The sequence below is a fragment of the Varanus komodoensis genome, unplaced genomic scaffold, assembly GCF_004798865.1.
Source record: "Varanus komodoensis strain SLA01 unplaced genomic scaffold, ASM479886v1 scaffold2, whole genome shotgun sequence".
Lineage (NCBI taxonomy): Eukaryota > Metazoa > Chordata > Lepidosauria > Squamata > Varanidae > Varanus > Varanus komodoensis.
Window position 1 is genome coordinate 12,660,667 of NW_025335568.1, and position 27,117 is coordinate 12,687,783.

General features: G+C 44.3%; 1 protein-coding gene across 3 annotated transcripts in view; it reads right to left on the reverse strand.

Annotated features, from left to right (window-relative positions):
* The window catches only part of MAPK10 (mitogen-activated protein kinase 10), a 116,380-nt gene that overhangs the window by 76,783 nt on the left and 12,480 nt on the right, over window positions 1-27,117 (reverse strand). For 2 of the 3 annotated variants that reach the window (XM_044428743.1, XM_044428742.1), the window contains exon 2: window positions 19,949-20,118. In XM_044428743.1, coding sequence (XP_044284678.1) covers window positions 19,949-20,118 — 170 coding nt within the window. Of the gene's footprint in view, window positions 1-19,948; window positions 20,119-27,117 lie in introns of those variants that run through there. The other variant, XM_044428744.1, reaches the window with a different exon arrangement.

The following is a 27,117-nucleotide window of genomic DNA, read 5'->3' on the forward strand; positions in this document are numbered from 1 at the left end:
TCATGCTGCTTTTGCTGCAATTTGCCTGATGGCTACTGGGGAAATTTTCTGCCGCAAAAGCCCAGTTCCCTGCTGGGCGAATACACAGCTTGAAACAAATATCGGAAACCAAATAACAAAGCCAATAGAAAACTGGTGGGAACTCCAAATGAAAACTGCCACCTCCTGCTGGCAAGCGACATCTTGGAATTCTCTCCCCCCTTGCTTTTAAATGGGCTTTTATCTCCATTACGAATTCAAAAGCAGCATTGCATTCTAACGCTAAACACACAGACAGAGAATACAAGAATGCACTCGGGGGTATTTTGTTTTGCTGAAGGTATTTGAACATTAGAGAAATGTGATATTTGGGGAGATGATGTAATGTTTTATGAACATTAAACACTGTGTGATCATGTTCCATATACTCCTATCAACATCACAATTACGGAACAATCAATGCACCATCAGTTTCTTCAAACCCATCCTCAAAATTCACCTTTTCTGTGATGCCATTGGCAGAATCCTCAGTTCCCACACCCTACAGCATCATTCCAATGTGACACTGTACTGCCTGCATCGGGGTTGCACTGTTTGTAAGAATGGGTGTTCCCACATTGAACATATAAGGTATAGGAACATTCCTTCTGGTTGAAATAATTGCACATACTTTCTTTGTCATTTTCCCCATTTTGAATTTTAGACTGGAATTTCCCTGGGACAAAGACCAACTTTTTAGCACTTCAATGGAAAAGAGCCATGCTAAAAATGTTGTCTATTCATGACTGCAAACCACTGTTAGGGCACTTGTCAGTGCTACATGCATTTAAGAAGGAAGGAAGGACTATAAAGAAATGTGTAATACATTCTCATGAATTGTAGTATTTGCTGATGAGGGTTTATGAAGTAATCTTCTCATAGGTTACATTTCAAAACCGGCTTTAAAAATCATTTGCTGCTGAGCTGCTTTAGTTTGGATTTTCTGTTCCAGATTTCCTTTCTCAAAGATGGGGTGTTGGGGCTATTTCATTGGTCAAAATGGACAATTTTTATTAAGGCAATATATGTGATCATTGGCATAAAACCACATTCACCCTTGTCAATGGGGCATGCTGCAAGTTGTAGGCCCTTTTTCCTGTTTAAACATACATAGGATTGTGCTTTTAACATACAATACATTACCACTATTACATTGCATTTTTCTCCTGCCCCTTTTCCTCTTAGGAGGAACCCAATAAAGCTGACATAGTTCTTTCCCCCTCCATTTTTATCCTCACAACAACAATCCTGTGAGGTAGGTTTGGCTGAGAGTTTGTGACTGGCGCAAAGTCACACTGCAGGGCTGGTCATAGACTAGAACCTGGACCACACAGGTTCCCAGTTCACACTAGCCCTTAGTGATGATCCACTGATACATTTGGTGTTGCTTTAGCCCTGTTACACCTTGATGACAGGGCCAAGATCTCAAAAGAAAACAGAAAAACAACTCTCTTTCAGCTCTCCTCCTTCCAATTCTCTGCTTCAAGGACAGTGGGCAACTTGTTATTTTCAAGCCTGGTCAATGAGATTTAGAAAGCTTGAAAAAAGCTGCAAGAAAATACAACTTAACAAATAAAACGGTGTGCTTGTTTCTCTGGATGGATTACCACAGAAATTCTCACTAAACTATGACTCTATCTTAGCATCAAACGGCTGCTGCACTTTAAAACAACAACAACAAAAGCTATAAGTCAACAACAGTTTTATCATAAAAGCTATAGCTTTATCGGGATATGCACTATAATAAACACACTTTAAGTTTACAATCAAACACAAGCAGCTGGGGGCAGTGAAAATGCTGTAAATAAATTGGTACTTGATAAATTATGTTTACAGTTGGTGCAGTGAGGTAAATGTTCAGCTTCCTGATTGGTCTTTTAAAAACACAGTAAATAACCATCAAAATGACCTGGTTTAATGGGGACAAAGATTGCTTTCAACGAAGCACCTAAACGTGCCAAGCCACAACAAATGAAGAGTGCATATACACCCATTACCACCTTTTAACGATGTGCATGGAGCTAATTGCAGTGGCCGGAAAAATGACTTGAGCTCTGCCTGTTTTACAGTGCAAATATTGGACAAAGCAAAGCAGTTCCCTGGGAGAGCAAAACGACAAGGTGGCAACATTCCATACACAAAGGCACAGAACCCAGTGGGAGAGCTTTAGCTGGCCAGCACTTGGAGAAAGGCTTGTGGGCATGTGGGCTCCACTGGTCACAAAGGAAACCCAGGCCTTCATCATTAGCCAGGACCGCAAGCCAAGATCAAAGCCGTGGTTGCACAGAGCAGGCAGGGACTGGCTTATCTTTCAAAGCACAATTCTAGGGGATTCTTGCTTGACAAACATGCCTGTCCAGTCCCCATACTATAAGATGATTCCGCCTTTCCTGTGCATTTGAAGGTAGAGCAGTATTTAGCTCATCTTTGTTGTGGCTGGGACAGGCGAGAGAGAGGATTAAGGATCCCGCGGTGCCTGCCTTCTCCTTCTCTCCACTCCCCAACCATCATCCTGGCTCATTTTGCCTCTCCCTGAGCTCTTGTGACCTAGGAGACACTTTGTACAATAGGCTCTAATGGGGGTGATGGGGAAGGGGCTACAGAGAGAGATTTCCCCCCATGGGGATAGCCGTGTCCATGGCCTTCAGAGCTGGGGGGTTCCACCCTATCCTATGATTCCTGCAATGCTTCCCAGGAATCACAGAATTGCAATACACAGCATGTAGTGAATATTGTAAAAGAACACTTGGTTAGGTTCTCCAGAACTTCACACCATAGGAAGTGTACTTCTTTAAAAAATATAGAAACTTCCAGTCATGTGAGCCCCAACTTTCAAACCAACGTGAAGCAGTCCAGAGAGATGGGTGTCCCCTCAAGGTGAACAATGCTTCTGTCATTTTATAATAGTTGGCAAAACATTTCCCCTCAAAAGCAAGCCTGTGGCCCAGGGAATGGAATGAAGGCACATGGTAAGGCTCAACGGCTGAACATAAAGCAGCACATCACTAACTGGGAGTCATATAAGTGGCACTGAGCTCCTCAAGGGAAGATCAGGACTGAAACAGATGAAACTAACCAAGAGATCTGAGGCAGTGCTGCTGGGATCCCATGCTGGTCCCTGCTTCTGCATAGTTTGCTGCAAAAAGCAGCAATTTGAACGCTTCCACAGCATTCGCTGCTGACGTAAGACACATGCATGCGTTTGGTTACTGTGATCAGGAATCTTTCCAAAATACCAAACGTTAAAAATGTGAGAGTCCCTGAGAGATGTTGCTAGCGTTATTGCAAACCTCTTTTAAGCTTCTCTGCAAATTCCAAGCATGAACCGCCTATCAAATTTCACTCATAACCATGAATTATCATTGACCCGTTAATTAGAATGATAAATTTAAAATATTCTGATGGACTAATAAGATACTCTGCATGGCATTAATAAATACATGTAATTTAATGCCAAGGTTTATAGTGGCAGGTGGTTATCCAGAGCAAGGGAAGAGAACCTGCTTCCATCTGGAGACCAGATAGCCCACCTGGCCCATGCCAGAGGGCCAGATGATGTGGGGCCCACCTGAGAGCCTTTCTGTGATGCCAGCATGGCCCACTGCCACTCAGCTCCCTCCCTTCTTGCCAGCAGAATCCATCCCGCCCCACTAACATCCCAGCCAGGGGCCAAGTGGGTTGGGAAGACACTTGGCTGGCACCTGTAGAAAGCTGCTGGTAACTGCCAACCAAATGGAGTGTCTTCTTCATGTCTTGCACGCATCCTGGTTGGGATGCAAGCCCAGGAGGAATGAACTCAGTCCGACAAGCCCCAACGAAGCAGGAGAATCCTCATGTGTTGTCTGAACAGAGATCAGAAAGGGATTCCTCTTCCTAGGCCTGCCAGATTTTAGGTCTGCTGGATGGAAGTAGCCTTCCCCTGTTGCAGAACAAGCATTATGATGTGCTTCAATACAGACATAATTATCATGAAGAAGTATACTTTTTCTTCCAAACTCTTTTCTCTCTCTCTCTGCAAATCAATGCAGATTTAATCAATGAATTGGTCCACTGGTCAAGTAAGGCTGAAGTCCAAACATATGTGGAGTATTCTGGAATAGAGCAAGGCACCCTTGAACAAGGGCATTCCACGCTGCAACCTTTTGTTACAGGTACCTCTTGTACCTTTACATCTTTTGATGTGGGTGATGCCAGAATGTAGGATACAGAACAATCAATTCAAGTTGTGACAACCCAGATTCAGGCTGGACATCAGGAAAAGCTTCCTCACTGTCAGAAAAATACGACAGTGGAACCAGCTGCCTAGAGAGGTGGTGGGCTCTCCCACAGTAGAGACATTCAAGGCGAAACTGGACAGCCATCTGAGTGGGATGGTGTAATGTGGTGTCCTGCAACAGCAGGGGTTGGACTTGATGGCCTTCATGACCCCTTCCAACTCTACTATTCTATGATTCTAAGGAAGCCATGGCTTCCCCTGCCCAATCCATTCCAGGCCAATTTTTCACCCCTCCTCAGTTTGCTCTAAATGACCAGGGATCTATGCACACCAAATAGACAGGGGAAGGGGTGTTCAACAGCATCAACAGCAGCCCAGCCAGAGAAGCCATGCCTGCCTAAACTTTTGCAACATCACAGGATGTTTTCAAAGGACATTGATATTCTCGGCTTTCTCCTCAAACGGGCAGAAACCTCCTAATGGCAGTGGCAACTTTACTTATGAAGTTAGCCTCCAACCATCCATGGCCATTGCAAGGTTGCATTTTTTAATCTGATAAAAATACAATCAAATCTGTCCTGTTGCTTTTCTGTAAAACTTCCAGTGTTTATCTATTTCAGGAAAACTAACCACAATATTGTTCCCGAACGCTGTCCGCTACAATTTCCATTTATACCCAAAGAGCAAAATTGACGGGCATTTCAGCTCCTATCTGAACTTGGTGTTTTGATGGTGACCACAGGAACACTTCAGCGGGGGCTCACGCAGCCCCTCCGAAGTGTTCAGGTGTTCATCAATACTTCAATCAGCACACAGATTCCTGCAATCCCCTGGAAACAGCTGGATTGGGATTTGCAATCAAGCCACCCTGCTGTCTGTAACAGTCATCAGGCACTTTTCTTTCTTGGCTCCCTCTTCACTGCCTTTACAGCTGCTTCCAGGATTAAACAAATCAATCTCTGCTCCTTTTCTGGTATTTTCCAAAGATTGGAGGGGTCAGACATAGCTTTGACTTACAGCTTGAAAATGGATGAAGCAATATATATCTTCGGTTCTCTGATGGCAATACGAGGATAATAGCAGTAAGCTAAGGTCTATACTATTTTATGACTATTTGGAAACAAGATGGAGGTGTCTGTATATGTACTGGGGGATAGGAACTCCAAGCTTTGCAAAAGTGGAAAATACCTTTGAGAGAAACCTTCGGATAGGTGAGGGATTTGGGTATTGTTCATACAGAAATAAAATAAATAATAATGTTAACGATGGGAGGGAGAATTCTTCCCTACTCCAAGCAACAGCCCAGTGGAGGTTAAATGCATTTATTAGCCATGAATGCTGAGTGTTTGTTTCAGTGGAAATGAAAATGGGGGAGAAGTTTGGGAGGAATTCCTGACAGGTAATACAAGAGCATTGCACTGAGCAGCATCGCAACGTTTTGCTATGGGTCCGACTTGGCATTGCTTTTCTGACTACAGCGTGTATCCCTGTCAGTGTAACTGTACAGCCTCAAGCAGCAAGCCGCGTCCTCATTCAGGGAACTAAGGGAAGGACAGGCAAACTGCAGGCTGCATGCAACCCTTCAGGGACTGCGGGCAATTCCCTGCAGCCCACCGTTGCCCAAACCACCCTCCATGCCAAGGGATCTTGCCTGCATTCCTCTCATTCTACTTTATTTCCCCCTTTTGGAGCCTTCATTGGACTCTTTCCTGCTCTCCCCCAGCAAACTTTGTGGCTTCTCTCTCACTCACATTATTTTTCAAGCCAAAACGGCAACGCTTGGTAGAGCAGACCAGCAGGTGCGGAAGTAAAGTGGGCCCCTTCTGCAGGGAGCGTGTGTGTCTGTGTATGAGTGAGAGGAGGGGTCGTGTGTCTTTGTGGGAGACAGACCATGAGGGAAGGCTGCATGTTTGAGTGTATCTGGGCAGGAGGGCACTTCTGGCTCTGGCTCTGGTTCTGGCTCTGCTCACTACCAGCACAAAGCCCTGACTCACCTCCTAATATACGGACCTGAAGCAGACCGATTCTCTTCCCTCCCTTCTCCCTGCACCTTTTCTTTTGTAAGGGATGCTTAACATCCCGCAGCAACTTGATGCTGCTGAGGCTGTTTCAGTGCTCACTGGGCTGGGTGCTGCTGTTTCGTGTGGGCAGCACCCCCTTCAGACTCCCTGGTCAAGGCCATCATGCTAGGGAAAGTCAAAAGCAGAAGCTGAAAAGGAAGGGCAGTTATGAGATGGCTTGGCTCCATACAGGAAGCCACCGCCTTGAGTGCTGAGAGACGGGTTTCCTCCCTTTTCCCAAAGCACAAAAACCCAGAATATAACTCTGAGCATGCACAGAGAGGTTCAATGAACCCAGTCTAGTGTTTACTTCTAGGAACTCTCCTTATGAGCATGTCTGAACCCAATCCCTTTAGGAAGCGTCTTTGGAAATGAGCACCCCTCCTCCCTGCACAGCTGTCCTCGAAATGTGCCGCCCTCCCCGGCTCACATTGGATCATGGGATGAGAACATACCTGTCTCTGAGAAGCTCCCCTGTTCCATGCCCTCGCTTGCTAGCTATTCGACATGGTTATGCCCAGAGGCAGCCTGGGCACCTGGGGAGTCTGGGGCGGAGATAAAAACCCCTGATTCTCTCATCTCAGCATCTGGAATTGGCCCACGTTCTGAGGCTGCCTCCTGCTCCTCCCCCCCCCCCCATATGCACCAAGAGCAATTGTCCTTCTTCCTCCCAACACTGAGTTCATAAGAACTGAGCAGGGCTGTCAAGGACAGGGCGTTTTGGAGGGAGCTCATTCACAGGACGGCCGAAGTCAGAGATGCCTTGATGGCACATAACAACATACAGCGGAGTTCAACCAAACAGCACTCCGATCCCTCTCTGTGGTTTCTCATTGGCCTCGCATTGGCTTCGGTCTTGTGGGCATTCACTCACCGCAGTTCATTGTTCGAAAGCACAGTGATAGTGATACTAGAGGCAGTAGTGATGAAACTGAATAATGGCAATGAACATAATCTGGTCAAAGGCCGAAAGAATATTCCAGACAAGATGCCATGGAATATGCACAGACAGGGCATATAGGTGGTGAACCTCCCCTGAAAAACAGCTTCATCATCATCATCATCATTTTTATCCCGTCTTTTCACAAACATCTCAAGATGGCTTACAGAGTATAAAATCAAAACAATAAAAATAGAATCCATAATATAATGAATATCAATTAATAGATCATGATAAAAACAATCATGACTATCATGAAAAAATAACAATGGATAAAATAATAAAATAAATAAAATAAAATTATGGGGATGATTAATAGAATCCTTTTTTCAAGTCATAGCAATAATAGAAACTGCAGCAGTTGTTGACAGATGCCTTGCTGGGACACCCTGGGAAGACTGTGCTGCTGTTCCTGCTTAGTGTAAACCAACAAAAATCAATGAGACTTAAAGTTAGTTATGACCACCCACTAATCCATACAATCAGCAAATTCCCATGACTCTGGCTGGGTTGCCTGCCTGCTGTTAGCATTACAAGTGCTTGTACCAGACTTATTGGCCACCTGATCTAGGCCTATAATCTAAACAGATTTTTGATCCACTAACGGCCAATGATCTAAAGGGAATTTGTGGACTACCAAGACAAACAGACCAACTGACCCTAGGCCATCTGCAAACTTTATTGTAAAAATCTGTCAATTTTGTTTGAATGTCTGAACTTCTAGTTTACCTGTGCATGATTTAAAATCTTTCAACGTCAGTGCAATATTAACATCAAATATCCATTTTCACTCACATTTATATGCAGAGAAGGCAACATTAAAATGTTATATTGCTCTTCCCACTAATTCAGTGGCGACATCATCTGGAAGCAAACTCTAAAAGTGTTTTGTAGCTTATTTGATTTGTTGCAAGTCCATTGCAGAAAATTATGGAAGTACTCGATTATAGATTTACCCGGTTAAGTTTTCCCAACCTTTTTAAAATACAGGGCTTAACTTTAACCCCCACCCGAAAAGCAGAGCACATCAGTCCATCCCTCTTTTTAGCATATATACTCACCCGCTTTTTCCCACTTTCCCTTCCTAAGGTGGATCTGCAAAGGAAGGCTGGATGGAGTTGAACCCTCCTAAAATTCCTTCTTCTGAGCAGCTGTACTCTGAGCCCCTTCCCCCATATCTCCTTCCTGCCTCTCCCCACTCCCACCTCCTTCTCCCAGTAGGATTCTTGTCTTGGGGATGGCAGCCACTCCAAAGCCTAGTTAAGTAAGCATTCATTTCTGGACTAGCCCATTTGGCTGCAGATAAAGAGTGAGCAAAATGAGTTTCCATCCTGGAAGCAGTTGTTAAAACGCCATGCAACAAAATATGTAGACCTACAACATAGTGTGTAGGATATATTATGTGGTACAGGGGGTAGTCTGTATGGGGTGATGCATGGAGGTGTGTAATGTGTTCTGGGGAGAAGGAGGGCCCTCCATGCTGTTTGAGAGATGTTGCCACTGCAAAGCAAATTGGAAGGGCAACAGTGTGTGCAGCCACACACCGTTCCACAGTGGGAACACATTTGCACCCAGCTTGCAGGGCTCACTGTGCTGGAAGGAACGATTTCTGCCTCAGTCGTCAGCACTGGTTTTGCAAAATGTGATCGGGGTCTACACTAGAAACAGCTGAGGAAATGAGATCCAGAGAGAAACTGCAAGCTACCCTGCAGTGCTGGCTCCAAGTGACAGAGGGCCTTCAGACAAGGCATGCTCCTCTCTTAGTCTGACGGGGGCTCCTCATTCTCTTTCTCCTGCTTGTTCCCACCTCAGGAAGAAAGCCAGGGAACAAGCATGGCATGGTCCCCTCCTCTTCCACCATCATCTGCTCCAGAAGCAAGTGGAGGAAACAAGCTGCAAAGGTGAACAGCAAGTGCCGCTCCAGGGCATTGGCCAGTGGGGTGTGGAACCTAAGGAGATGCCATCCCTTGACACCAGCTCTTGTGCGGGCGGAAGCCTCTCTCAGGATTCCAGCTCACTTTCCCACTAAGTCAAGACAGTCCTTGCAGAAGTGAATGCTGCTCCATGCCCAGGGAAGGGCACCTTTGGATCCAAGTCATTAACTTCAAATTACGCCATAAGTTCTCTCCGTGAATTCCCCTGAATGGTAATTTAATCAGGCCTCGACTCTGATGAGGCTTGAGTCAATGTTGCCTCTTGGCTGTGTCTCTGCACATGGCAGGCAGCCTCACACTGCACATTCCAGGAGTGGGAACTCACATGGCACGGGGACATTTTTCGTGGGGACTGTCATTAAACATTTGGCCGTGGCATCTGCTATTTGGGAAGGGGCTGACAGCAGCAGGATTTTTTTGACAGATATATTCCAAGTTATATATTCAAATTGGTAATAGGATAGGCAAGATTCAAACAGAAAGGGGCTCAAGCTTGGAAAGCATTCTTGCCAGAAAAATGTCACTTTCATTATTGCAGCCACGATGTATTGCTGCAAACACACACTTGGAAAACTGGAAATGGAATCAAGGAGCTGCAGGCTAGCTTGGCAAAGAGTTTAGTCCTTGTTCCATCCGGCTTCACCAATGGCAAATATTTCTAAACAAGTGAGACCTGCAGCAGAACGCTGCAAAGTAGACTGTTCAAGCCGGTCATGTCCTTTTCCAGGTGACTCCATTCCATTCACCCCACCCACCCACACACACGGTCAAACAGAAGCAGTCCTCATCTGCCTTAGGGTTTTGTTACTGAAATGCATCTACAGTTGCATAAAATTTTAGGTTCCCCCAACACTGCTGGAACCTCTCTCTCATGTGCAAATAGAGCAGCTGTGGAAACCTAAGGATCCACACTTGTAGGGCAAATATGCTTAGTGTATCCAGTGCTGCATTAATTATTGCTCTTTGGCCTGTACTCAAGTGTGTACTTGCAAGTGCAAGGACACTAACATGTCATAAAATATCTCATAAATATCAAGCCAGTGGGGACAGTTAATTTTCTGGGGCAAGCTGAGAAGCTGCAGTGGAAGGTGGAAGGACATCAAACACCCACTGCTGGAAAGAAAGAGAGCCACCTCTTTTATTGAACAAAGCACTCAACCTGAGACACTGGCTGATTGTTAGGGGGGTTGCAGCTATAGCAAGTTGACCAAGGCAGATGGACCACACCCCACCCAAGTTCAAGCCTGCTTTGCATTCTACCAAGTTCACAAAGGAAAGCAATGGGAATGTGATACCTAGTTAGACTGTAAGTTAACCTGCCCTCTAATTAGCCAAAGCAGAGCGAATCAACCAAGAGCTGGTTTGATAGCGTATTTTAGTTTATCATTATCTCATACTCAAGGGTGCTTCGCTTCGCTTTGCTTTTTGGTCTTTCTGCTCTAAATAAAATGACTTCTCATTATGTAGAACAAAGGAATGATAGAATTCCAAGGCTTTAAAAAAAATTTGCTACTTTAAGTTTTGCAAATTGGATGCCCTCCCCCGCCCACAGCCCAGAAAGCCAAGAAGATAGTTGTTGTATAATTCCTGGTTTTCAGTTCAGATGTTCCAAGCAAACACAACCAGGCTTTCAACATGCTGCACTTCTTTGTGCTGAGAGAAGGCAGTTGCAATATAATGAACATGGGTGTTCATCTTCCAAGCTACGTCAACAGCCAAGGAATCTCTGCTGTACCTCCAACTGCCAGATTTTAAGACCCTACTTCTTGCTCCTGCTTGGAATGCTGTCTTGGAATTTAATGGTTACTTTTACGGCCATTTATCTGTCAAGTGCTCAGACCTTGACCCCCTTTGTAGTTAGACTGTCAAGCCATATTTCTACTCATTTACCTTTATTATGCAAACTACAAATAAGCAAGCATGCCTCAGGCTACAGACAGTATCCTCTTTCAGTCAGGAAAGACAAAACATTATAGGGAGGCTTTGAATAATACAAAGCTTTACTACCTTGTAAGCTTCCCTCAGTTCTCCAAGCTAGAGCATCACGCAGGAGAGTCTTATGACAATGACATTCCCTATGACAGCCTGCCCTTTCCAGCCTCAAGGTGAGTCTTTCCACACAGGGTCATTCCCTTGGCTGCAAATCTCTTTGAGCATCATGGGACTCTACATTGCCACTCCTCTTGCTCATCATGAGTCTATGTTCAAAAGGCCCAGCTTGGCTGTCCTGCAAGAGATGACGTAACATCTTGGTTCTTTCTCTCAGCATCTGCTATTCTCCCCAGTTCTTCTGTTCCCATACTTTGCCACTTCTTACTCCCCATCTGACCCAGAATCTGCTCCCATGTCTTCTTGGAGCACACCTGCAGAGCTGTTGAGCCCAGTCTGTACAGGATCAGGGTTCTGCGTAGATTCTGATTTATTGGAACTGCAAAGTGTCTGGGCCACAGACTGAAGGATCGTTTGTGCTGATGCCTTACCAGAATACAGGGTTCCCCGCTTATTTTAGGCTGTGCTAACCTGTTGGTGGTTTAAGGGAGCTTGCAACTCTGCAAATGTTGGATCGCAACTCCCTTTATCCCTCACCATTGGCTGTGCTGGTTGGGGCTGATGGGAATTACAGAACAACATCTGGAGAAGCACAAGTTCCTGACCTCCTTCCTGACATAAGGAGAGGATGCCTTCACACATGCAAGCATGCTAACAAATTACCTTGTGCATCTACGTTTGCATAACATTTGTATACATTCTCAAAGCAGTTTAAAATATGATCCATCCAGAAGATGTAGTCTACACCAAACAAGAGCAAGTTGGTATGCAAAAAGTGTCTGCAAGATATTTGTCTGCAAGATAAGGAATATAGAATTCAAGTGTGAAGTCCCCTACCAAAAGAGGTGGTAGTACCCCCTAGTTTAGATGACTTTGTAAAAGGGACAGGGAAATTGTAAATAAGAATGGGCACATGTAACACCAGTCCTTATCACCTGCATTGGCTTCCAGGCCCAATTTAAGGTGTTGGCGATGACTTATAAACCCCTAAATGGCTTACGACCTCTGTCTCCTTTCACATATACCTGCCTGCCCCCTTAAGATCTGGGTCAGAGGTTCTTCTTTGGGATCCCCCTTTGAAGGTGATTAGAAGAGTGGGCTACCTGGAGAAGGCTCCCCAGCTATGGAACATGCTCCTCAGAGAGGTGTGCCTGGCACCTACACTTTATTCATTTTGGCACCAGGCCAAGACCTTTTTATTTTCCCAATATTTTAAGAGTTACTGTGATTTTAATATGGATTTTATTTTGCTATTCATTGATGCTGCTTTTTTATTATTGTACTGCCATCCTGAGACCTCGGAAAAGGACTGGGTAGAAATGCTTTTAATAAATAAACAAACAAATGAATTCTCAGAGAAGTGATCTGATAAGAGCTTCATGGCATCTGGCAAACAGGCTGAAGGGGTACAAGTTCAAGTTGAGGTTGACAGGAAAATTCTCAGGGAGTATCTAAGCACCTTAAATGATCTCCACCAGGTCCACATGAATTATATGCTAGCATGCTAGCATGTTGAAGAAGCAAGACCTCTGCTTATTATCTTAGAGGAATCTTGGAGGATGGGTGAAGTACCAGAGGACTGGAGGAGGGCAAATGCTCCACTCTTCAGAAAGGTCACAAATGAAGAACTGGGGAATAATAGACCAGAGACTGACAACAATCCATGTGAAGTATCTAAAGCAGATTTTAAAGCACTTGATCTGTTGGTAGTTTGACAGTAATGCAGTGATCAGTGGAAGGCAGCATGGATTCATCAAGAACAAGTCTTGCCAGACATTATTTTTCTTTCTGTTCTGCAGCAGAAGCCGCAAGAGCAATTCAAACAAAGAGAGACATAATGCCTTAGTTTTGGCTCAACAATCAGACCAACTGAAAACAGAAATGGGTGCTAGGATAGGAAATTATACCTGTAGAAATGTGTGTTCCCTAAATACTATATTTCACAGAGCTGCATCCTGATTTTCAAATATTTCTGCACCCCAGCAAAAACTCTATGAAGCAAAGGAGCATAAACATGAAATATGCATCCACTTCTAATCCATGATGCCATAAGTAACAGCTGGAAAGAAGGCTTATCAAATGGAAGTTTAAAACAGCTGAAAACAGACGATAGCAATGTGTGTGGATGGGTAGCAGCTCCGTAAGTCTGGGGCACGTCTGGTGCCCTGAGAAGGCCAAGGTTAACCTCAGCTGCCTAGAATTATGGGAAAAGAAACAGTTCTGCAGGTAACACAGATTAATTTAAAAATGTGGATGTTGTATTGCTGATAACATTAACTTATTTTTCAGGAAGCTGCTCTAGGAATCAAACTAACAAGTTCATTGAAAATTAGCCTTTGCCTATATACTTTTAGAAAAGAAATGTTGTATATGACAAACAACCCTTTGTACTTCTCTTTCATTGTTGTAAAAATGTTCATTCAGGTACTCTGCATCAGAATAATTTAAAATCAGCTCTCTTTTCTTATTGCATTCTCTCTCACACACATTTTGGTGGGGTTATTTTTGGTGTTGAAAATATATCATTTAGGCTTCAATTATACTGTGTCTAATTCATTTTAATAGTTTGATGCAATCTGTTCAGGAATAAAATAAAAATTAAAAGCTTGCACAAAATTCTCTTTCTCACATTTCCCAAAATATTTTATCCCTGTGAAAATCGGAGGAAGGCCCATAAAATAAAAAAAAAATTGGAGGAGATTTTTCCAAAAATAAATTGGAAGGTGCTGCTGCTCACCTCACATAAGGTGAGGTCAAAATGGGTTTCTTGAGCTTTTTCCTTGCATTTTTAACAACTCAGAGGGGCACAAGTCCATCTTCACAGCCCCATCATCCCCACTTTCCGGGATGCCTGAAGAATTACGTGGAATAATGCTGAGTTGTTATCAAGGCATGCCAGGGCATGAGGGTGACAGGAAGCAGTGGGGAAAACTTGGTGCTACTTCCTGTTGACGATGCTTCCCAGAATGCCTTGTGGTTCGTGCTTCACAGTGTGATGTGGTCTTGTTCCCCAAGCATTTGAGCAGGTTTGACCAGAGGTCATTGTGGGGAGCGGTATGCATGCTGTGAAGAAACATGCTTCCTTACAGTTGAAGCAAAAATGATAGGAAATCCATGGCCCCTTTGGAAAGATAAAATAAGGCAGGCAACACTCCCCTGCCCCATCTTGAAATTTTCTGAGATTTTTGGCAGGAATGTTATTTCCTATCCACCCAAAGAATCTCAAAAAAAGAAAAGAAAAGAAATTATTGGCCAACTCAGTTCAAGATATACACATACAGGCCTCAGCATAATAGGGAACACTGCAATGTACTGGCCTTTATTTGTGCATTTCTATGTCCTGTTTACATTGCTTTGCCATTTCTCAATGTAAGTAATTTACAATTCCTTGCAAATAAATAAATGTAGTTCTCTTCTTATAGGTCCTTACCTTGAAAACGGACTGGGCAGCCGTTCTAATAGAGGACTGCCTCTATTAAGTAGGATACCCAGCCACCCAAACTGAGAAACGGTGCATGGCGCAGAGTGGCTAGAATCCTTAAGAAGGCGTCCTCCGTGCACCTGCATTTTGTTGTAGCACCACATGTATCATTTATAAACATCCGCATTTCCATGGCATTTTAGAAGAATGTTTCCACGCTACAACATGCAACTGCCACTTTTAATGTTGTTCCCAGTCAGAAGCATGCTGGGTTTGGCACAGATGTTTGGAAGGCTGCTTTCTACTTGAAGCAGCTATCAAAATGAACACTTGATGTCTAGTGCCATTCAAACAACATTGTTTCTGATCATCTTCCAGTAACATATGGAGTGGATAAAGGGTGGAGAGGAAAGCAGAATGCATGTTCTCTTGGCACTGAAAGTGCATTTCTGTTACTCAGCTGTGAGAAGCAAGAAATGCTTTTCCACTCTGCTTTTTTCAAACAGCTTGGTCAGGTCTAGCCAATGATGACCTTGCTGATTCAAAGCCAGCAACAGGGCTTACATCCTGAACTGGATAAGGACTAAAAAGACCAGTAGTGATACAATCGGCTCCTTCCATCACAACAAATGTTTGCAAAGTAGGGTCATATTGCAGAAAAACTAGCCAGAGAGGTCTGGTTTGGCTTTGCTTTGGAAACTAAAGAACCAGATTCAGAGGAAGTTGTAAAACAAAGAATTTTCTTACTGCATTTCAAGTCCTTCCTCACTACATTTCCAGGCTTTAGGGTAAACATGTGGCATTTGGGCAGACCTTTTGTTCCTGGATTCTTGCTGCTAAGAGCAGCAAAACCTCATGGCTGAAAAAATGAGAAGTTTTAATATGGCATTTTGCTAAATTTGCTGTATCTCCATTTGAGCTGGAGTTCATGATGGCTGGTTTTACTGCCTCTGCCAAAAGCACCATTTACAGCCAAGCAACCAAGAAACAGATGGTACAATCAGTGGTTCATGTACTCAGATTGTGATTTCCACTCCTCCACGCTCCTCCTTTCTCCCAAAGGTCCCTTATGTCCTAGTAGTTTTGTATGGCACAGCACAATACAAAGTATCAAGGATGTCTCTCTAGAAAGCAAGTAGAGCAAACAAGCCCACTTCCATATCTTCAATACGATGGAGCACAGGATCAATTCAGAAGATAAATGGCTTTAGCTGTGACCCAAACTACAGTACGTGCACTGCTTAGGGATGGGCAGACCTAGGAATCTTGATCTCATCCTGGTGCTCAGCTTTCCACACCAAGCTCATCCTGTTCTCACCCCATCCAAGTTTTTCTTCCCCCACAGAGAAATTGAAATGTCTTTTAAAGCATATTTTTCAAATATACAGATTTGCTCCTATTCAATGCTCCCATTCATGACAGCAACTGTGTGCAAATTTTAGAAAGGTTGATAATGACTTTTTGGGCACAGGTAATTGAATACTTTTTTCTTGCCTTCATGGAATGCATCAGAAGCTACAAAATGTACAGAATCCCAGTTGCCATTGGTGTCCAGTTTGCATTCAGTTCCAGGTAAATGCATTGATAAAATGACAACAACAACCTTGACAAAGCAATTTGTTCACCCTTTGCTTCCAGACAATATGGAAGCAGAAAAGAAGCTCAGCAAGCAAACTTATAACTGTGCTTGCTTCTACTATTCTGAAATAGCCAAGTGCTTAAGCTGATTGGCCACTGCATGTAAGCTTGGAATATGTACAGGCAGGAAGCAAAAAAGAGAAGCTAACACATTCACTGAACCCTTGGTTGTAATATACCAGAGAACTGAGCACCAGTACATGCCCTCTTCCTGCCTGGCCTGGCCTGGCCATCTCCTCTTTCTTCTCCTGTCCAAGGATCAAACTGCTCTGCAAACAGTTACTCATGGCAAAAGGAGATTGTGCCAGCTCCATCACAGACATGTGACTGTTGAGCACTTCCTTTCCTAGCAATAGATGAGAAAGAAAGGGCACGAAGTTCTCCCATCTCAGAAACTCCCAGGGGGAAGGACTATAGATCAGTGTTAGAGCTTACATTGAATCCTGAAGTCCCTTGCTGAAGGTGGGAGGAGATGAAAAGGACCCCTTAACAAGCAGTCTAAATTAGTCTAAGGCAGTTTCTTATGTGCCAAACAGTGGTGCTGTGTCAAATGGAAAGGAAAATGAACTGGCCACAACTGGAAGATCAGCTATGATTTTGGCTGGGTTGGAGACCTTTTCCTCTTCTTCTACTTCATTACAATTCTATCTTTTGTAATCTTTTCTATCTAGATATTCTACCTGTGCATTGTTATGAAGGAAATGGGGTGTGGCACTATCAAGAGAGACTATCAGGGACACCAACAAGATATATACTACATGTAAGGGCTGGGATGGGGTTGGGTTTGCATCTGCTGGCCTTGCCTTTGACCTCTACACACAAGGTGTGACAAATGCACTACACGTATGATCTCCCACACAGATACATTCACTGTATAAACAGGACTTCCGAACAGGTTGCTCATGTTCCTGGCATCCCAACTTCTGGTAGCACAACAGATCTCCAGATATTTTGGACTTCCAGTTCCCAGAAGCTTCTGTAAGGATGGCCAATGGTCATGAATCCTGGGAGCTGAATTCCAAAAGATCTAGAGATCTACTTTCTGGTTGATGAAAGATAATTTAGGCACTTATGGGAAGGATAAGTATAATGAAACAATAGAGGGAAAACAAAAACAAGATCTCCAAGACCCCCAAAATGAATTTTAATAATAAATGTGTTTAGATGAGTTTCATTACAGGAAACTCATCTAAACTCATCTTCTATCAATATGGAAGATATTGGACATACATTGGATGTTAAAGCAGAATCCAGGGACTGGAGAAAGGAAAAAGGCAACCTATGCAGTGACAAATAATCAAAGAAAGCCTTACATAAATCAAAGAAACCCTTACATAAACCGTAAAAGATCTGATTATTTATTCTGCAAGATTTATTAGCTTTCCATGTTTTATGATGCAGCTCTTATGATATTCATATGTTTCACTGAAATGTCAGGGATCTTCTTTTTCTTTTTTGTAACTAACGAAGGATTAACGGTCACATCAGCGTGGAAACCTTGCATTTGTGACAGCTTCAAAATGATACAGGATGAGACTTATTGCCTGGCAGATCTGAGGTTGTTTTTAGAACACCAAGAAGAGGAATTACTCGATCTGCTTGAGGTGGTTTTTCACACAGCCATTGGAAGAAACTGCCAAAGAGGATAAGCCCAAATGCTGTGCTTTTGCTGGTTCCTATCTGTTATAACTGGGGGGTATCCAATGCTACCACTTGCCAGAGTTGGAACATTTATGAAAAACTAGTGGGATGCCCAAGAAATGTAGGGAATGTGCATCAAAATGTGGCCAGACCTTTCCAGCTTGGTTTACTTCTTTCTATTTCTCCCTGGTTTTCGCCTTCTTTGCACACCATTACTTCTATCCATTGCCTCGTTTGCACCCAGGGATCTATACTCAGTGTAGCCAGTCAAATACTAGCATCCACCAGGGTTGGCACAAAGATGTTGTCCTTTTTAAAGAAAAATGGAGGCTGGTACTGAAAAGAGAAGCACTGACCTGGCTGGCTGCAATAACCCCACCTCTCAAATGCCTCTGGACCCCTCCCCTTGACTACAGTCCAAACCTGCCTGCTTTCCCTCTACCCCTTCAAACCTGCGATCTTTCCCCTCTACCTTCTAGATATATGAGAGCCAACTAGATGTGCCAGAGCAACCAGAGTGTTCTTTTTTGCATTTGCCCCAATGTGGGAACAAGAGGCCACAGTTTACATCAAAAAGGGATGCACAGGGGGAGGCGAGACGAGCCCCACGCTTGTCCACAACTCATCCTGTTGTGTTCCACTTGGCCCAAATTTGAAGGTGGTGAGCATAATCTCATGCTCCCCAGCATCACCCTGGCTGCACCCCTAGCATGCCTGTGTGCCAATCCCCCTGGCCTGCCCCCCTGTCCCATTCTCCACTCCATCAGCTGACCGAGTGGCAGGTGAAGGCACTGGCAGGGAATCCCACTGGGTCTCTTTCCCCCATATTGCCTCTGGAACCCAATGCGGTGTTGCCACATTGGGAGAAGAACCAGGGGTCATTAGGAAGGGAAGGATGATAACCACGACAGCCACCCAGCCTGGTGCTTCTCTTCCCACCTCTGACCTTAACTTTTTCAAAAACAGCAGAAACTTTGCAAATGCTTGAATCCTGGCATCTGTTCACATGTTAGAAGGATCTTAGAATTGCTGCAGATCACAAGCTGAATATGAGTCAATAATGGGATGTGGCTGCAAAAAGGGCAAATGCTACTTTAGGCTGCATTAATAGAAGTATCACTTCCTAATCCCATGAAGTACTAGTTCCCTCTACTCAGCACTGGTTAGGCCTCATCCAGAATACTGTGTTCAGTTCTGGGCACCACAATTTAAGAAAGATGCAGACACACTGGAAAGGGTTCAGAGGAGGGCAACAAGGACAATCCGGGCACTAGAAACAAAGCCCTTTGAGGAGAGGTTGAAAGAACTGGGCATGTTTAGCCTCAAGAAGCAAAGACTGGGGGAGACAGGATAGCGTTTGTCAAGTACTTGAAAGGCTGTCACAAAGAGGAAGGACAGGACATTCAGAAATAAACTTGACAGTCATCTGAGTGGGATGGTGTGATGTGGGGGGGTCTTGCAACAGCAGGGGGTCGGACTTGATAGCCTTCAACCTTCCAACTCTACCATTCTATGATCTCTTCTCAGTCATCCCAGAGTGCAGAACACGGAATGAATGAAGTTTCTCTCCAGCCTGGCCTATGTCCAGAATTTGTACAAGGATAGGAAGATCTGAGGTCCAAGGTGAAGGAGGGGAAGAGAATATAATTTCCTGTGATCCCAAAGCAGTGGCCCTGGCATTTTCCTTCAGCAGGGAAGGTCTCAACTGTGCAACTCCAAGGGGGTTAAGGGCATTTGGGAAGCTCTAATGAAGAACAAAATCTGAACGCAATCTATTTGGCTCACCCTCCTCCTCAACATTCAGATGGAACTGTCTTGGGAAAGTGGCTTGCAAAGGGAAGGCAGCACAACGGAGAGGCTGCCGCAGAGATATGTCAGACTGTTATGCCCCTTCCCGGCTCTTTATGGCACTCCTGGGCATGCAGGTTCATGGCTAGCAAATTGTGGTGTACTGGAGATGGCACTACTCCAGGGAAAAGAAGGGTCATAAAAAAATAAAGAGACATGCATAAAATTTCTGCAGAAACTTACCAAACTATTCCCTGAGCCCCAGAGCCAATTGGTTTTAAGTTCTGGTAGCGCTTGAGAACTGTGAAGGTCGAGTCGCCCACTTCCACACTGTAGAACTGGTTGTCAACTTTGCTTTTACTCATGTTGTAATATTTGGCAATATATGACACATCCACTTGTTTCCCGAATCCCTGTCACAGAGGTAAAGGAGAAAAAGAAAACAGAATGCCAGTAAATTATTGGCATAGTGATGAAAGAAACAGACATCCAGGATCTCTGACCTGACCCATCCTGTCATGTAAGGCCATCCTTCATCATGACCTTCTGATGCTCTTTCTAGAAATGGCTTCAGGTCTGATTTCAGAGAGGGACATGTCCTTCACATCATTCAAACTCCTCCAGGAGGAGGACGAGGAGGTCCAGAGGATCAAGTATTCAACATGGAAACAGAACAAGTTCTGCCCCATATTATGTAGTCAGAATGCATTATGACATTTATGCTCACATTGGCCCATTGTCAATACTATCTTGCTATTTTAAAATATCCCAGGATTTTGCACCTGACTACCACCTTGGTCATTTTAGACCCCATGCGTAATGGTTTTATGTCGCTACCCTTAAACGGCCAAGTGTATTGTATCTAACATTTCTCTTTCTCACCCCCTCCCACCCCATTCTAATCACTGCTCCTTTGTTTAAAACTGTTTCTACATTTCTGTTATCTTAGAATCCCAAATAACTGTTTGCAAACCTGATTTTAAAGTACCCTGAGCACATGCGATCTTGCATTTTAAACCCTGGAAAAATACAGAAATATAATGAAGGAAGTTGGCTCCTGCATCTGCAACACTCTGGGTAGTTATTTGAGGATGTTGGCCCCAAGGCCCAAAATAGCTGCACCTCTGGCTAATGTGTGCATTTTATTCAATAATTAATTTTTGACTCAGCAACCCATATTCTGAACCCAGTTTAAAGGGCTGCTTTTGCCCTTTAAAGCTTTAAATAGTTTGGGACCAAATTTCTTGAAGGACCACCTCCACTCCGATGAGCCCATCTTATTTGTCTGCCTGTGAGAGCAGTCAGATGAGGAATTGCATGTCAGAGGGCCTTTTTTGTAGTGGCCCCAAACCTCCGTAATAAGTTGCCATCAGGTGTCTTCCATGTTACACTCTTTCAGTCTTTTAAGAAGGCCTTGAAAGGATTCTTATCCTCTGGCCTTCTCCTGATATGCTTGCCACTGCTGCTGTTTTCCTTCCAATAATCTTGCATTGGTTTTATATATTTGTTGTTGGGAGCATTTCTGTCCTGATAGGCAGCCAAAAATTTATGTTAAATAAATAAATTAGCAATAAACATTGGTGTTATTAGGGCAACAAACAAACAAGCTAGTACCTAAACTACAATGTGAGTAAAGCAGAAAGAGAAGTGGCAAGAAGACAGCTGATAAAACAAACACAAGAGCAGTTCAAAAGGCCTTGCAAAATAAAATTTTCCAGCACAGATGTTACATTGCTGTGGGTGTCAGGCTGAGATTCATCTTGGGAAAGCAATCTAGGTGGATCTCAGCAATACCAGCAAGGGGCACTACAGTCAAGAAGACCTTCTCCTCAGTGGTCTTTCAAAGACGTGCCCTTCTTTTAATGTAGAACTATCCAATTCGCACATCTTGAATCAATACGCAAACAGAAACGCTGTCTGTTCACATGTACTTTTCCTATGTGTGCAGGGGAGTTCTCTGATAAAAACCATGTATGTTAGACAGAAAGTGGGCACACAAATGCACACAGTCAGAGAAAATCCTGTTTAACAACCCCCATTCTATTGAGGGAATGACGTGCAAATAGTCATTTCTGTTTGTGTACATAGACATATACGGCAGGAGAAATGCACATGAAAATATGCACGGGGGTTTAAAGAGAAATCACATTCATGAGGCAAAGGGATGAAATGAACTTACAGTTGGAAAAACAAGAAACTAGAGAGAAAACGCTGTGGAGATACCCAGAGCAGCCCCTCTAATGAAGACCTCTGTGCTAGGGTGGTGGAAGACAGGGTCTCAAAGGGCCATGGCTACGAACCTCCGTCCAGGGGCCTCAAACCTTTTAGACAGGCTGCTGCAAGGAAGTGCTGTCCATCTCGCCATAACATGCACAACAGCAGCTGGACAACACACGCAACAGCCTGTTGAGTTGATGGACAACAGCGATCAAGTTTCTTCACCTTAAACAGGTGCTGGTCAGGCTCGTCATTCAAACAGAGAGCAACCATCTGGTAGCCATCCAAGCAGAGGACCATGGTCCATAAAAGGAGGTGCAGTTTCCTTCACAAATTCTTTGAAAATGTGGGGGTGGGTCATCTGAATCCCCCGTTTAAAAGTTAGTCATGCTCTCTAAGCCAGCCGTCCCCAACTTGGAGCCCTCCAGGTAGTCTGGACTACAATTCTCAGCATCCCCCTTTGGAATTGCGGCCCAACACATCTATAAGACCCCAGGTTGAAGAAGGTTGCTCCGTAGTTGTTGAAGTTGCAGAAACATTGCTGTTCTATTAAGACATTCAGTGCACTTGTCTGATTCTTCAATCAGAAGAGAATTTTTGGTAGCTGCAAGAGCAAACATGATCACAAACTGATCCTATAAAAAGTCTTCTCCCCTTCTATTGAACCTGTGCAGAGCACTGCAGAGTAGCTGCCCAAAACTCCCAGAGTCCTCTTTGTTTGTTTGCCGCACAGCCTGAGTAAGGATGAGGCAGAGCCTGTCCCTTCCCCTCCCCACCCCCCAAGAATACCCCTAAAACACCAGCCCCAAGGTTGGGTTTTGCAACCTTGCAGGGGCAGCCAAGGTTGTTCCTTCTGTACCAGCTGCAAGAAGAGAGGAAGAACACTCCAGGTTTGGAGTTGCAACCTCAGAGCAAATGTCCAGAGTTGGAGCTGGGACTCCAAGTTTTCCTGTGGCTGTCCAGATAGCACTTTGCAGCTCCCGGATTGCCCCTGGATAAGCATTAAAACTCCCAAATTTTCCCAGGGGCTCTAGAGCGTCAGACTGACTGTACTTCTCCTCCACGCATCACCTTCCCCCCAGTCCTCTTCTCAAGGCTTCAGCCTAGTTTTCTTGAGGACAAGCTGGGGGACAAAACTGAAGGCAGCACATGGGGTCTGCCATCTCTGAACCAAAGGGCCAAGGGCAAGGGGAGAGGCATAGCACTGCCCCTGACCAGACTGAGCACAGCACGTGAATGCATTCCTGGCCAATTGTCAAAACGAGCTTCCTCTGAATTACCTTACAGTTTCAAATGCATTTATTTTTATAAGCATCACAGCAGGAAAATGTGTTTCCTAGCCAGAGAAGCCAGGGGGAGAAAGGGAGGCATCCAAAAATGCCAGAAGGAAGCAGCGAAAGAAAGGAGCAGCCTTGCTGTCTGATTGGACTAGTGCTGCTTAGTGCTCCACAGGCTTTCCTGCATTGTTTCCATGTAAAGCACCTTGAGCACCCTTTGTTCGTATTGCTGGTGCAATTAACAGCAATTGCTGGTTAGCGAGCGGCCCTTCAGTGCACCGAGGCTGTGGCTGCAGGAGCAGAGACTGCAGCTGCCATCTGCTGTTTATCTTTGGGAAGCTTTGATCCTGGTGACTAGAACACCTCTTCAAAAACAGATTTGCCACTGTGACTTCCTAGCAAATGAAATCTGAAGGGACATCAGCGGACTCCACATGAAAGAGGAATCGCGCATACCACTTTGACAGAGTGAATTAAATGATGAGTCTTCTGTCAATATAGCGCAGCCACAGCATCATGGACCTTGCATCACTTCGCCCACTCCAGGGATCAAAGAAAAGCAGTATCCTCATTCATGGCAGGATCAAAGGGAGACAGCATCCCGATTCAAGGTGCAGGGATCACTTTCTGCCCAGCAAAGTCCTCCTCCTGCCTGAACACTCCTTCGGTATCACAGTAGGGCAAGTCACTTCGCTGGTGTAGCAGAAACTTTTGGAAAACACTTGGATGCACAGGAGGGACCTGCTCTGATCTAGCCCAGCACCCTCTTATGTGGAAGAATCAGTCACTTCCTAGTCTTCTCCCTCCAATGCAGAGGAACCCACTCAATGACATACGAGGCAGAACTGATGCAATGCAGAAAATGCTCAAGAAGATGGATTCACTCCAAATATCCCTGCTAAGATAGCCAATATGGTGTATAGGGTGGCATCTTGGACCAGGCCTGGAGACACCCTGGTAGGAACAGTTAAGAGGTGGTGTGGTGCAGTGGTTAGAGCAGTAGAGATGGCACTTATAGTCCCTGCTTGGCCAGGAAGTGCCAGTGCACAATGTCTAATACTTATTTGCACAAGAGAGTTTTAGGACTAACGAATTACAACAAGGGACATGTGAAGAATCCAGTAGGATTCCCCAGTTCAGTGCCCTGGATTCCAGTTCACCAGCTCCGCACTGGCCCCCATATGGTATAGTGTGAGTCAAGCCAGCTTGCTCACTTCTGACTCTAAGATTGGCCACAATTTGCACATTTTTAAAAAAATCATTAAAATTCATAGACTAGTAGAGTTGGAAGGGGCCATGAAGGCCATCGGGTCCAACTCCCTGATGCACAAATAACATTGGCTGATTTGCACAAACTGGCACCTGAAAAGCACACAGTCCTTGAATTATTTGTACAAACCACTGGAAGACCAATGCTTTTGGGTGCCGATTTGTGCAATTCAGCCATCATTATGCAGACTGCACTTATCGGGTGCTGATTTGTTCAAAACTTTCACAACCCCATGAGTTGTGAAAGCTGCATAAATGTGCACAAAATCTTCCCTTTTTTAATGGGCGCACTGTGGCCCATCGTTGAGCAGGAGTCAAAAGGAACAAACACATCTTGGACCACTTCTGGTCATCAGAGCAGAAACACTCAGCAAGTCCATCCAGCTCAAACAAGCCAGACATCCCTACATTGGCACATCACTACTAGCCTGTCGACCTTCTTCCCCACCACATGTCTCTCCCTGCAAACTCCAGTCATTATTCTCTGGCCACTGAACATGCTAGTGGTTTTGTCCCTTGTTAGGGTTTTTCTCCTAAAGAGTTTCCTTTACTTCTCCCTCTTCTTTGCACTTTTACAAATCTTAGGTTTCCTCTGAGCTTGTCGATCCCTCCCTGTAGCACACAGATGATGCCAGCTTGGCTACTTTTGTTTTGGCTGTAGCAAAAGCATAGCTAGGAGATTAATGAGCTTCCACAGGTGGCGCACTGAACTTTTGCAGTGTCCAAAAGCCTAAACAAGTTTCTGCAAGCAATCCCAAGAACCAATGGCCTTCAGCTTGCTAGGAAGAGCCCCAGAGACGGTTGCCTTGAAGCTGCCGTCCCCAGTCTTTCTGCAGAGAAGGCCTGCCTTTGCAGTGAGAATGAGGCTGTCTCCCTTCCAGCTTTGTTTCCTGGAAGCAGGAGGGAGCCTGGGTGCATGCTGGAAGGCTCTGCAGGAGTTGGGAAAAGTCTTCTAACTATTGCGTTTCATCCTCAGCCCTGGAGAAGGAATTGATCCATTGCTTGCACAGGTCCCTTTTGCAGGCCCACAGAATACTCCGAACCTATTCTGAATTAGTGGACCGTAGAGAAGGGGTGTGCAAACTTCCTTTTGCTTGTTTATTAATATTCTGCATCTGCATTTCATTGTTTCATTCAATAAACTGAATATTATATTTGACACAGGTGGCTTTGTGCTTTCCTAAGTATCCTTGAACCTAAAGCAGGGTGCCTTGGCTAGACCAAGCCTCATGTTCAGCATAACTACTTCAGGACCAAGGCTTGCTAAATTATTTTGCTAGGGGTGTATTGCCTCTACCGCAATACTGTTATGTAGACCATGTACACAATCTTGGGCTCCTAGCTGAAAAAGAAAGATGTAATGTGGTGAATAAAGGTGCAATGTTAGACATGGTTCAATCTGGCCGGGGAATGCTGGGAACTAGAAGACTGTTTTCCATCTAAACATGTAAACATGTAGAGGGCTGCACCCTAAGTGAAGCAAGCTACACAAGTGGATCAATTCATGAGCTGTAGTCTAAGGTATGTGTCCATTTCTTCCCCTCTCCTCTCCTTTCCTTGGAATAGGGAAACAGTTAACTGTGATGGGAATCCATGTGGCCAGCCAGAAGGTGAAAACGAGAAAGGTTTGTTTCATTAATGTCAGCCAAGTGAGTCCATTTTCACTACAGGTCAGTGACACAGAGTTGGAATTTTCTGGCGTTTTCTACTCATACCGCACTGAAATAGTTTGGTTCTGGTAGAGACATTTCTTTGCCATCTGTTGAGTCCATTCTTTCAAATTAAGAACTTCATTCTCACCACCCAGTAACATTAGTTGTCTGGGAGAAACAGTTAATCCGCCAAGCTGAAGAAAGGGATGGTTTTATCAATAGTAATGAATGGGATACAAACGGCAAAGTATATTACACTAACCAGGCTATAGAAATGATTAATAATGGTAATTATTGAGAAGCAATAGTAGCACCTGAATAATTAAAAACAGATAGTTGTGGGGATCTTTGAAAAGCCTGATGTTTATATTAGAGCCTGGGGCCTAAATGAGAGCTAGAAAATAATAGTACATTTAGGTCAGCAGAAGCCAGACTTTTCTAGCAAACGTGCTGCTTTTTTCTTCACAAGAGTAACAACCAGGTCCATAACCAGACATTTGGTGGTGATGGAGGCTGAGGGTATACATCTCATGCCCCAACACTTTTCTGTCAGCATCAGGTCAAAGATACTCTTCATTTAAATGTTGACTGTCCCAGTGTGTGTGTGTGTGTGTGTGTGTGTGTGTGTAGGGGAGGAATATCTCCCAGGTATTTTGAAGTGCAAACATTGCTCTTTTAAAAATACCTAACAGTAGCTATGAGGTACCCTGCGAAGTAGTTTTGCCTTCGGCAACTTCTCACTCTGAATTCCTTTTCCATCATATTATACATTGTGCTGTACAAATTTACTCTGTGTGCGTATATATGAACTGCTACTTAGCCACCTATCTGTAATTGTATTATATGTTCTTGCATTGAATCACTAAAGCAATGCATTAATATTCATCAAAAATAACTTCATGCAATTTAAGGGCTACATTTTAAAAGCTCGTTCCCTGAATGAGTGCCCTGAACAGGAGGGATGCAGTGAGGAGATTTACATCTCAATGAAGAACTG